This window comes from Nelumbo lutea, chromosome 7, assembly GCF_056320005.1.
Source record: "Nelumbo lutea isolate HS-2025 chromosome 7, American lotus-T2T, whole genome shotgun sequence".
NCBI classification, from domain to species: Eukaryota; Viridiplantae; Streptophyta; class Magnoliopsida; order Proteales; family Nelumbonaceae; genus Nelumbo; species Nelumbo lutea.
This window is the reverse complement of record NC_142690.1, coordinates 25,816,965-25,830,299: the sequence shown is the minus strand read 5'-3', so window position 1 is coordinate 25,830,299 and position 13,335 is coordinate 25,816,965. Positions and strand designations below refer to the sequence as shown.

The window sequence follows — 13,335 nt, the reverse complement described above, 5'->3', positions numbered from 1 at the left end:
GGTTCAAAGTATTGGTACGTATCGGGGGCTTCCCAATATGCTCCTACAGGGAGTGTTTCAAATATATATATATACCCAATATGCCACTACTGATGTATCAGGCATATTGATACTTTGCAGTTTGCACCAAACAAGGGGAGCCCTCCCATAAGCATCACACATACAATTGATTAAATTGCCAACCTAAGGAAAGACTCTCAAAACCCATAACTCTATGACCAAAGTTAGCCAACCAGTTCGTTGCCTTTGCCCATTTGCCTTTCTAAAAACAAGACATGAGAATACAATAGTTAAACAGAGATTAAAGCAAACAAAAATAAGACCATGGGAGGTGTTTAACCATTTCCTTGAAAGCTATTGATTACAAACATGAAATCCAGGGATGGCAATTTCCCTCGTAAAACCGGGGCCCCGCCCCACCCCACCCCGAATGGGGCTGGTTTTCCCCATCCCTAAATGGGGATAGGGCGAGGATAGGAAAAATATTTTTTTTTTCAAATCGAGGACGGGCCAAGGACGGGTTTTGTATATAATTCCCCAAACCTAAAGGTAAATTAGTAAAATTTCTCTAGGTTTATTATTGATATTTAAAATATTTCTAAAATTTTCCTAAATTCTTAAAATCCTAAGATCCCATAATTCCATATTTTGAAATACCCCTAAAATATTATAATTCAATTCCTAAAATACCCCCAAATTCCTTTATCCCATATGTAAATTATCCACAAAATGGATAATTTTTAAGTAGCTGCCTTGGAACAGTAAAAATTCAAAGATTCCCCATCCCCAAGGAGTAGATGCCTCGCCCAAAACCCACCCCACCAGCAGGGTTGGGGCAAAGTATCTTGACTACGGGGCAGGGACAAAGAGGGGGTGCCCCACCCCAAACCCGCCCCGTTGCCATTCCTAATGAAATCTCCTTCAATAATGATTCTTATGTACCATACCAGTTCGGGGTAGTGATATATTTTCTTTACATCCTATGGAAGTAAACTCCATGACACTATTCCTATCCCTCTCGATTATTGGGGAGTCCAACAAATATTTTGAAATATTTTATTATTCCTATTTTTCCAACAAGCATTTTGAATTTGATTCAATTATGTCAAGTCTATTCTATTTTTCCACCCATGTGGACAGCATAAAAGAAATGTTTGGTGAAAATCTAAAAAAAAAAAGCCCAGATTTGTTATCCTTCAGCCAAAATAGAGCTCTCAATTAATTGAAGCCTTTTTTTTGTGGTTTCTGCAAAACAACTCAACCAAAGCTTCAAGCTTCAGCCATCCAAATAGGTCCCAAACTGTGCTTTTTGGACCTAAAAGCACATATCTTGCTCATTCATACATCATGTCCATCATTAGGGGACCGCAAGTAGTGATGTCAGTGGACAATGGATGGAATCATTGACCTGATAAATCACCATGGGAAACTCTTGCTAAATACATCCTGTAGACTGTGGCATTGATATATTTGTGTTGATATGTGTTATATATAAGAGAATGAAAAAGGTCAGGTCAGATTCAATAACCTCCATTTAGTCAGGTCAGGTCAGGTCACGCCCTAATTAAAGTATTCACTGAAATAGGAGACCGTTGCCATTGGACAATCTTCAGGAATTCACATCGGCACCTCACTGCACATCCCAACCGTATATTAATAACATCCTTCCATGACAAGTACGGGAAATATTTCAAATGCACGTTGAGAGGTGCATGCACAACGTGTGAGCCGCCAACCTGAACTCAAATCTTCAGACTCACCTACTATCAAACATAAAGGTTAAGGGCCCTACCGCTTCCTTGGATCATCAATCAAAACAATAATTGTCAGTCCTTATCATGTCTTTCAAGTATTATAGCTTGTAGGTTGTAAAAGTTAAATTTGATTTTATAATGTGCGGTTATATATTTATCCTTTACTTTGGCATGCATAGCACGTGCCATTTACATTAGTACCTAAAAATCTGATAATGTGAAATAGTAACCAATCAGCTGATATATTCATCAAAAAAATTCAGAGGATTCTGATTGGTCAAAGTTCTCCCGGCGGGCATCATAAAAATTGCCTTGTAAACAAGGCTCAAATAGGTAACTACAGATTGGGTGGTTGCCAATGTACAAAATAAACTCCATGTTCGTCCCTCTGATTTGCAGACAGTATGATATGGAACGAGAGAGCATAAACGTTATGATGCAAAAGTAATGGTTAGACGTCCTTCATAAGCCAAAATATTCCTCGGGAAGATAAAATTTTAATCCCAGCACCTACATACAAAAGTAAAGTTTACATTAGTCAACGAATGGTTAATATCAATAGACCGTTTGGATCGTGGCAACAGCAGATATTTTAAACCTTGAAACTCTCATCACAAACAGATTTCTTAGACGTGTTTCTATTATCATCGACAAAATTAATTTCCCACAGTTAGGTGGTACATCTCCGGTAAATTGAAGATGGACAGAACCTCGAGCAACTTAGCTGGAAGAAAAATCAGCAAAAAGAACAGATGCAAGAAGATATTAGATCTTCAATAGTTTGGGGATGGGAAGATGAAGAGTGAGGATTTGAGATAATATGAATATCAGATAGCCAAGGACATAAAGCAAGGACGAAGAACAGAGAGCTTGATGATGTGGAGGGCTAGTATCAGACCTCTGGCTCAATGCTTGAAGAGTAGAGGACAAGATGCTTTGAAGATATTAGAATGCATCCATTGGATTGGATCCTTATCTGATCAAATCAAACCATATCCAATTTAATCCAATAAGACGTGCATAACAGTCTATGTACCAACTACAGTCAACATGCCAGTGCTCCATACACATGGAGCCCATACCACATGTGGGTCTCATGTGTACGGAACACTGACATGTTCACTTATGATTAGTTACATAGTCCATTATGCACGTGTTTGCAGCAGATACGGACCCTATATTTACCAGATTAAAGGGAAGAAACTGAGAGTGCTTTTCAATGCTTCCAGGAAGTCAATTTTCAATGCTAAAATAAGTTTTTCATAGAAGCTGTTTCCAAAAGTCAAGAGCCGGGGAAACCTCAAAGGTAAATTTCCATTTAGCCTTCCCAAGGGAAACCTTATGATACACATACACCCAGGGAAACCTTATGGTCATGGACCCTGAATTGTCTTCTTGTGTTTATGCTAAATCATTCCCCGGAAGCATTGCTATGCCCAGTTGTGGTGGAAAATGAGCAAGGGTTCCTGCATCATTTTGGAGAACTAAGATTCAGTCCTCACAAAACAGTGCTCACACCGTACTCACAGCCACTTGCAACCATGTATTGGGAATATCTCCGTACTTGTATGTTTTTATTCATGAATAAATATTCCCAATGCACAGCTGCAACTGGCTGTGAGTATGGTGTGAGCACTATTTTGTGAGGGCTGAAACCGATCTCTTTGGATGAATGGAATGGTGAAACAGGACTCGTATAGCCGACCCTATATAGTTGGAATAAGGCCCTAACCCGATTCTAATCAAGACATAATATCAAAACTCAAAACCGGCCCAATTATAATCAGGACAAGTGATGCAAGACCCAGATCCTAGTACAATTGGATTGCTTCTACTCAGTTCTATTGGATTTACCAACCAATTGCAGACCTAACAACTATTGGTGCACCCAACAAGTTATAACAAATCTGTCAGCATAATTCAAACGGATCCCAATATCCCATTGATCCTTAAGAAAATATATTGTATAAATCCAATTATCCAAACCTGTCCATAAATTAGCCCCAAAATCCTCTCCTTTTGCCTCTTTGAATTCTAAATGTGCTAATGCCCAGTCCACAACCAAAGATCCAATATCAGCAACAACTTTGTCTCTTGGTTGTTTTTAATCTTCAAAAATGTCTGTTTCTTTCCTTCCAAATACCCTAGCACACTGCAAAAGGGATGATGCACCAGGAATTTTTCCTTTTTTCACCACATTTAAGTGAATATCTCCTTTGTCTGAGACATAGCTGGTCTTGTAGCCTGGAATAATGGGAAAAAGAAATAACATACAAATTCCGCTATTCTGTAATAGATGAGTAAATGTGAAGCATCATCTTCTTTTCTATCATTACACATCAGACAAATGCTTGGCAGCTGAAGTATCCAAAAGTTAAAATACCATCCATCAACAATAGCCATGTAGATGCTTCAAGCCTAGGAGAGATTGGATTATCCCACACCCCTCTAACAAATGCACTCTCAAGTCTCAACTTGCCCTCCTACCAAAGGTTCATAAAATGACTTGACAGAAAATGCCTCATCCTTGCACTCTTCCACCAAATCATGTCAGTTTTGACAGTGTTACCTTCCAAGCTTCCAATTTTAATAACATGGCACACTCACCAATTTCTTTATCAAGCAATGATCTTCTGAAAATTCGACACCACACAATCTGTTCCTCCTCTTTTCAAAAAATTGACCCACTGATATATCATTGGAACTCAGCTTAAACAACCTAGGATAGATTTCACAAACCTTACATCTCCACGCCATTCATCCTCCCAAAACCTTGCCATATTACCATCTCTCACCATAAATTTAGAGAACCTAACAAATTCTATCTGGAACTTCATAATCCCTTTACATAGACATACTCGAAATGAGAAAGATACTTCTCTAGAATCCCATTCGAACCTGACCACCACATATTTACTAAGCACCACTTTCTCACAGTGAATCTCTCTTTCCCCAATCTCCATAACCATTCACCTAGCAAGGCTCTATTTAGATCAATAGTTCTTATTCCCAAACCACACAACTTCTTAGGCGTGCAAACATAATCTGATTTAACCAACACAATTTTCTTCCTTTCACCTCCTCCCTCCCAAAGAAAATCTCATTGTATCTTCCCCATCTTCGCTGCTTTTGCTGGAACTTTTAGTATTGATATGAAATAAACTGGTAAGCCAACCACAACACTCTTAGTAAGAGTAATCATGCTACCCAATGACAAATATCTACTTATCCATGATGCCAATCTATCCACACCCAGCTGCCACGTAGGAAGAAAAAAAAAAAAGATAAACTTTAGCTCCAATTAAAATCCAGCGCCTCAGTTTCCACCTCTACAGGCTTTCAGTCTCATGGCGGTGGAGGTGATAATACAGATATTGGTTGGATAGATATGAAGCTCCTTTGGTGGCTTTTCATCATCTCACCAGGTAGGGTCATTTTTTGGTGTCCAGGATGGGTAACTCTTCTCATGGAATCCTACATATGCCAATACCATTCTCTCTTGACAAGAGAAATACATACTGGAACTTGCAAGTGATTCATTGTTGAAGTGATATTTATATTTGGTTATTTCTAATTTGTAATTGGTATTTGTTTGGCCTTTGAGGCCTTTTCATGTGTATTTTCCTTTTGTTGTAATAAATGAGTTTAACCACTGAAGAGAAAGGGGGAATTTTTCATAGAAAGATCATTCAATTTGAAAGGCAATCTCTGTTGTGATATTTTGATTATCCCAAACAACCAAGGATTTTAGCATTTTTCAAACTACATGGGCTGGCTCACCTGACGTCAAAGAAATTTGCATTCATTCATTATGAGTACATAAAGGGAAACAGATTGCATCATCAAGCACAGGTGGATGGTTATTCAAGGAATCAAATAAAACCAAAATGCTGAGAAATTAAACTATCTGAAAATACAATAAAATGATAAATATATTAAGAAGTTTTGAGAACACCTGTGCAAACTTGATATCTGCATCACTATGATCATTGATTCTCCCAGCTGCGTCACCAACATAAAAGGATCTACAGTGCAGAGACAAGTTATATCAGACAATGGTCTCTTGACCTCTTAGAATAGAAAAAAATGGTAGATGACAGGCAACTGGATAGAAATTATTGAGAAATTATTAGCTAGCACCAATGTAAACTCCTTACAGGAAACTAGTAGAAACAATATATCAAAAATCAAAACTTAAGAGCATGGGAGAAAAGAAAGAGATTAGAATAATAACTGATCCATGTCAATTGCAATGCCAGAATTGAAATGCTGTTCCATTAGTCTCCACATTCCAGGTTTGGGCTTACGAAAGGAATCTTCTGTTTGACCACCAGTGCTTCCTAATCCACAAGCTATAAAGACCTGCATCCAGATGTATCATAAGTAAATTGCCTGCAATCTCCAGTTATTTCCACATAAGCTATATGTGCTGTGGCAAGGAAGGTTTCAGATGTACAATCCTTGCAAACATTTTCCAAAGTTAGGCAAATGCTAACAGTTAATAACAAAAAATACCTATTAATTCCTACTTCCCTAAAGAATACCCTGCTTCAAAACAATCATCAGATAGAATATTCAGCTGTAGTTTGTATATGTGGATGGAGTAACCTGCCTCTCTACCTGCAATTTCCTGGATGAGTCCATCAACCTAGATGGTCCAGCAAATAGAGCAACTATAGTGTAGGTACAACTAATTATACATAAGCAAAAAAATGCTGAACACCCATTAGTTTTAGTTTATCAAGTCAATCATCTTTTCTTTTCATGGTCAATAAAAATATGTACAATAGCCACAAAAGGTTTCACAAAGTAGATGGTTCAGACTGCCCATAGGATACCTTTGACATAAACCATCAAGAGTTCTTTTTTTCCTTAATTTTTTGAAGAGCTAAACTAAAATTGTATTAATAAAAAGAAAGCTGTACAAGTAGATCAGGTTCACTGTACAAAAAGTTTCTGTACATATGAACATCCTTAAGAGACCCCAAAAAAATCAACAGCCAAAAAAGAAGACAAAAAATCCTCTTTCAAATGTATGTTAATGCTCAGTCATCCTCTAAGTTTCTCAACTATTCGATTTACCAACTTCTCCTCCTGAGATTGTTTTTTATTAAAAAAAAATCCTCTTATTTCTTTCACCACATACCACAAAAAAGCCAGAAGGCAGACCACAAAAAAAAAAAAAAATCCTCTTATTTCTTTCACCACATCCCGCTTTACAAAAGAAATTTAACAGAATTGAGCACACAACTGTTATAAAAGATGGCTTTAAAGAAATGTGACCAGATTCTGAAAGAAAACCCACAATGAAGGAACAAATGATTAGATGTCTCAATTTTGTTACCATCAAGAGTTCTTTGATGATCTATGACTACATACATGATACACCATATGCATTAAAACATGCAAGCCCCTCTCGTTCATAGTGATCCACCATGAATAATGTACTCAACTGAGTAGACTTACCCATATTGGTGAGTATGCACTCTAGTCATTATAAACAAATAGACAAGAATCATTTCCATTCTTTGTCCAAAAACAAAGTACTTAATTGAATGACCTTACCTATATTTGCACTATTCAATTATTCACTCCAATCGTTGTAAACCATATAAAAACAAGGCATCAGAATCTAGTGGCACCACTGAAAAATCACAAATAAGTTAATATTACAGAAAGAATTGTACAGAAACCTGAATTGGGACTTTGACATGCTTAATGAATTTGTTGAGCCGTCCAATTTTAGAGTCAACAGCTACCTGTCTCTTATTCTTCCAGCGCTCAATGTTTGATTCATTGGTGAAAATTACCTACAAATGATGAAATTTTTAAATTAAAGGTGTAGACTACTTCCACACCTAACAAGCAAAATGACTTTGATCAGCTGGTCACAAGAACACAAGTTTTTTGGAGGAAAAGATTCCACTTCATTATAAGGATTTGGTACTCTTAAACATGAGAGAGAAACAAACCAGCTTGTAACCATCATTGTACAGTATCTGCAGCTTCTGCGGTATTGATGGATACAGAAGGGACCAAGCATCAGCACCAATTCTGAGATTTAAAGAAGTAATAATTAATTATTGATCTGGAAATACTTGTATAAAATGTAATTATACACTTTGCATTTCTACTCATTAATAAAATTTATCAGCTTCTGATCCAAAAAACATTTAATTGTTGTATCAGTATGTTTGCAAGATGGTTTGCTTAAAAATAGAACATTAAAAGACTGTTTATTTTTCCAAAGAAAAGAGAACCACAAACACAGAAATACTGCTTACTTGAGTACATCCAATTCAAATATAGATTCATCCAATGTGTCAAAATGTGTATGATGTTGGAAGCAATTGGTACAAACTACTCTTGAAAGGCATTCAAAGTAACCAGGATTTATAATGCCCAAGGATTAAAACATCACTATGAATATTGGGGGGTGGGGGTTAGCGATACACATAATAGATGTGGATACATTAGAAGGATCTAGACAAACATAATATGGTTAAGAAACGTGTAAATCTAACAGGTTCACAAAAAAGTAGTTTTGGTTATAAAATACTAGTAACAAGGTACAAGAAACATTATTGATAAAACAATAAGGCATAAGAAATTATAGAAATAGAAAAATATTTTACCAATCTATAGTCTATACTGAGAATTACCATGTATAGTGAGGACAAGGGCTTGTAGTTTCGTTTTAGTGATCTGGTAACGTCGGTGACTGGTTTTAGTGAGGGTTTGTAGTTTCATTTTTTCTCAGTCCATATGGCTCACTACTTCCCTCCCAGCAAATCTGCTGGAGGGAAGAGAAGATGGGATGCGAACAACTGGTATCGAAGAGTGGAGAAAGAAGTGAGGACAAGGGCTAACTTTTCCTAGAGTAATGCGAAAGCAACAGGAGCCTGGCCTGGTTTTGGGTCGTCGGAGGTGAAGAAGGTTGGCGACAAATGGGTTGTAGTTACTGACCCTCAGGCGGATGCAAGAAGAGAGTTTTTTGTGGAACTATTTGGTGGGGAGGTTTCGGTGGGGGGAGGGGATTAGGGAAGTGGAGACTTGGATAAACAGGCAATGGCGAGAGATGGGGGTGGTAAAAGTGAAGAAAATGGCAGATGGTCTCTTCCTTTTCATCTACCCTTCAAGAGCTGATGCGGAATGGGTTTTACGGAATGGGCCTTGGCATCTAGGGAGAAATCCGCTCATGTTGGATTGGTGGGGTGCGAGTGCGGGCTGCCCCTGCCCAAATCATTTTTCTGAAGGGGAGGACTTGGAGTCGGTATGGATCAGGGTGTTCGGTCTCCCTCTTCTTCTCTAGTGTCCAAGTGTAACAAAATCTATCGGTGATGCCTGTAGGGGCTTCACTGAGACGGATGATTTACCACTGGAGATTGCTACTTGTGAGTGGGTCAGAATTAAGGTTCGTAGGGAGAAATCCGCTCTTGCTGAATTGAAGTTGTTGTGGGGGGAAGTCCTGTTTTCCACCCAAATCTGGTCGGAGTTTCTACCGTCTGTATGCATATGGAGAGGGGGAGAAGGGATGTTTGGGGGTGTTCAGAGAGAGGGGAGAGTGATTTCAGATTGTACCAAGACATTGGTCTTTCAAGAATCTGGTGAAGGCTTCCAACCCCGAACGTCTGCAGGTGTGTTGCATCTGAATCCTCGTGCTCAGTCGAGCTCCCCGACAGTCGATGGTAGAGAAGAAGAGATGGGCTCAGTTTTATCCCGAGCCCTCTGATCTCAAAGGGAGGTGTCCAGTGGGATGGGTTTTGGTGTGTGGCTCATTGTGACACTAGCAAGTGCACTAGCCGTTCAAGTAATAAAGTAGTGAGTGAAGTATCGTTCCCACGAGGATTTAGGAAACAATTACCAATACTAAATTGAGCACTTCTTATCTGATCAACAAATAAATCAAAACTCTAATGAAAGCTAAGAAATCCTAAATTAAAATCTATCTAAATCATTGGTCCAATTGCCTTCAATTCAGGTTAGAAGAGTAAGCAGTAAATGTCAATCTCAGAATTCAGCAATCTATCAATTTGGATCATTCGAATGAATCATGATTGAACCTTGGTTTGGTGAAACCCCAAGGTCATGAACAGCCTCTCTCAAGCGCATGTTCATCCTATGCATGAGTGACGGTTCTCCTATCTCTAGCAAGAATCTAATCCCCATGCATGCATTTCTTCAAACACTTTTAAGGCATCAATTCAAATCTGAATTGATCACCAACTGAATTGTGCAAGTTATCTCTAACCTTGCACTCAATTCAGTTCTTGAATAGTAGATCTGAATTCCTAGAGTCTCTCTCAAGCACTCTAGGGATTCCAAGCTGTAGATTAATTCGCCCAATCTGAAAATTGCAGATCTGAATTCTCTTTCAAGCAATTCAGATCTTGCAATCTCATATCTGAGAATTCAGATCTGAGTTTTGAAGATTAGTTGGCCGAATTACTCTACAATCACACCCTTATTCAAGAAACTTCAAGTACAATGCATGACCATTTGAATGAATCAAAAAGAATTAGATTGATGAACTGAAATTTTACAAGCTGAAATACATCAAGGAAGAATAGAAACAAGGAGAAAGAAGAAAGAACAAATAACTAAGAAACTGAATTCAAATCAAAAGATGATGAAACTACAAATGATTTATTACAAAAGATCTTTGAATCACAAACCCTCAATTCGAACTCACCTTCTTCTTCTAGCTTGCTTGTCTTGAACTTCCTTCAGCCCTTCTTCTTCTTCTTCCTTGCGCCTAGCCTTCTTCTCTTCTCTTCTCTCAAGGTGGCCGAACCTCTAAGAGTGGGAGAGCCTTTCTCTCAAGCAATTGAACAACTTTCTCCCCTCCTAGAGGCCTCCTTATATAGTTTTTCAAGGGGGCTCTTGCCCCTTCTTGAAGCCTCTAGAATGGGGTGTATTACACCCCTCATGAACCTTCTAGAGTACTCCCTCCTTCTCTTCAAGAAACATCTAGGAGTTGCCGCCCCTAACTCCCTTTGGGCTGCTATTTGGGCTACAACTTAGCTTGCTTTTGAGCTCATGTGGGCTACACTCTAGGCTGTTATTTGGGCTAAAAATGGGCCTTCCTTGCTGGGCCGAATTCTCCTCATAGCTAGGCTTTATTTTCTTGGGTTTTCTCAAGGAATTCACTTGCTCTTTTTGGGCCGAAGTGCTCTCTCTTGCTTCCACGACCGGGCTGGACTGAAATTGGTCTTTTTGAACCTTCTTTTCTTGCCTTTTTCCTTCATTTTCTTGGATTGATTATCCCTGAACTTATTCTTAGCATTAAGCTAAATTAAGGCAAAAATTAATAAAACCGGCATAAAAATCCATGCTAAAGTCCTCAAAAATTATAGATAAATTGTAAGTTCATCAGGTTTCGAATTTCAAACTCTAGGGCTAGAGGGCAGACTTTGGGAGTAGAGGACATTAAATGCCTAATTAAAGAGTGTTTGGCTGAGATGCACGTGGCACCTAGGGAGGGTTGCTCGCCAAGAAACCAGGGTATGGACCGACAGCTACCTTATTCTGAGAACCACATGGCCCAAGATAATTTAGAAGAAGGTAATGGGCCAATTTCGCCACCTCCAGCCCAGTCAAAGTCCCCCCTCTTTATTTCGGGTTTTGGGCCTGGGCCCCAAGCAATTAGTGAGTCCAGGCTTCCTCTTGGACATAGGACGCCCAGTAGCCCGACTTTTAGGAATCTCGAATGGTCAAGCCAGCCTCTTAAAGGTTCTGGAGTCAACCGGGGTTCTCATTACCAACGGTCAAGTTCTCTACGGGTGGAGACAAAGGACGATAGGGGAGCTTTGGACCTTCACTCTCTTACTTCAAAGCCTCTACCTCCATCGGCTGCTTCACTTGGGGCCGAAACCTAGCTAGATGCTCAACAGTTTGCCTTGTCGAGAGTAGAAGACGCCCAGACTAAGGTGGATCCAATTGCGATGGTGGTTTCAGATTCACAAGCTGAAGACAGGGGAGATGATCAAGACCATGCCAGGCGGAAGTAAGAAGGAAAAGTGCTACCACTGAGGGTGTTGAAATAGCAAATCAGACGCAGAAGAACAGTAGATTGATGTTGTTTCAGTCGAGTCAGGGAGGTAAACAACCATTGACCTCTAGTGCTTCCTCCTGGGTTTCATTAAAACTGTTGGGATTGGGTAATTTTCTGGGGATTTCGTTAGAGGGGTTGGAGGAGGAGACATCAAATACTTGGAGTGAGTTGAACAAAGAGTTCTTATGGCAAGGGGGAATGTTGCAGCAAAGAAGGGAGGAAATAAATCCAAGAGAAGCAGAGAAATGATGCGGTTAACATGGGGTTCAAACAGCAAGGCTGGCAGTAGTGAGGGGAGTGTGAGGGGGGGAGAAAGTCCTGAGGAATAAGTTTGCTTTGGATTCAGGTGTTTGTAATGGAGTTAAAATTGCTATCTTGGAATGTAAGGGGTTTGGAGTCGGGTAGAAGAAGGCCTGTAGTGTGTGAGTCTCTGAAGAAGTCAGGGTCGAAAGTTGTTTTGCTACAAGAAACCAAGCTGGATAGTGTAGAGGCTGCAGTAGTTAGAAGCATCTAGGGGGAGGGAGAAGTTAGACGGAGAGCAAAGCTAGCAGTTGGGAGTGCAGGGGGACTGCTAAGTATGTGGGATCCGTCGGTTTGTAGTTTGATTTCCTCTCATATTGGAAATTTCTCGATTTCCCTACCTCTGAAATTTGCAGATGGGAATGTTTGTCGAGTCACAAATGTGTATGGTCCTAATGATCAAAGTCTGCGGGAGGAGTTTTGGGAGGAGCTGGCTGTGGTGAGGGAAAGTATGTCTTACCCTTGGGTTATTGGTGGTGATTTTAATGTCACTTTGTCTGCTGAATAGAGAAATTCTAGAGGGAAAAGATCCAAGGATATGATTCAGTTTGCTGACTTCATCAACAGATTTGAATTAATAGACTAACACCTTCATGGTAGTCGGTTTACTTGGACCAACAATCAAGATATCCCTACTCTTATGAGACTAGACAGGTTTTTGGTTACCTCTAATTTTTTTGGAAAAGGTAAAGTAAATTTATTCAACACAAACAAACTGCAATTCAGACTCAAAAAGGCAGTCTCAAAAGCAGCCAAGATTACAACTTCCACCAGGAACAAGATTGAAATAAAACAGGCAAGCTAATATTCCTAAACTCCCCAGAAATGGAGATCCAAGAAATCAGCTTACCCATAGCTTTCTGAATTACATCATCCAAATCCTTTGACCTATTACATCTACCATTTCTCTCAGTCCAAATGGACCACAACACAGCAGCTGGGATTGTATTCCACATAAGTCTTCCCTTCTTATTCAGACCCTTCCGCTTCCAACAACAGAGGAGGTCCTTAACTGATCTTGGCATGACCCACTTAGCACCCAAAGCTTGGAAAAAATGCATCCAGATCTGAAGAGAGAACGGACAATGAAGACATAGGTTATCTGTAGTTTCTGCATCCTTCCCACAAAGAACACAATTTGGATCCATAATTGGAATGCCTCTTCTCAGCAGATTTGATCTTTAAAGACACTTGTCCAGAGCCATCGTCCACACTAGAAAGTTAGCT

At 39.4% G+C, this 13,335-nt stretch overlaps 1 protein-coding gene across 1 annotated transcript in view; it reads right to left on the bottom strand.

Moving 5' to 3' along the window:
• Window positions 1–1,866: 1,866 nt before the first annotated feature.
• The window catches only part of LOC148845781 (phosphoesterase), a 29,964-nt gene continuing 18,495 nt past the window's right edge, over window positions 1,867–13,335 (bottom strand). The window contains exons 9-13 of the mRNA XM_088955386.1: window positions 7,727–7,808; window positions 7,448–7,564; window positions 5,989–6,116; window positions 5,710–5,779; window positions 1,867–2,264 (exon numbers count right to left, since the gene is read on the bottom strand). Coding sequence (XP_088811512.1) covers window positions 2,217–2,264; window positions 5,710–5,779; window positions 5,989–6,116; window positions 7,448–7,564; window positions 7,727–7,808 — 445 coding nt within the window. The 3' untranslated portion in view covers window positions 1,867–2,216. The remainder of the gene's footprint in view (window positions 2,265–5,709; window positions 5,780–5,988; window positions 6,117–7,447; window positions 7,565–7,726; window positions 7,809–13,335) is intronic.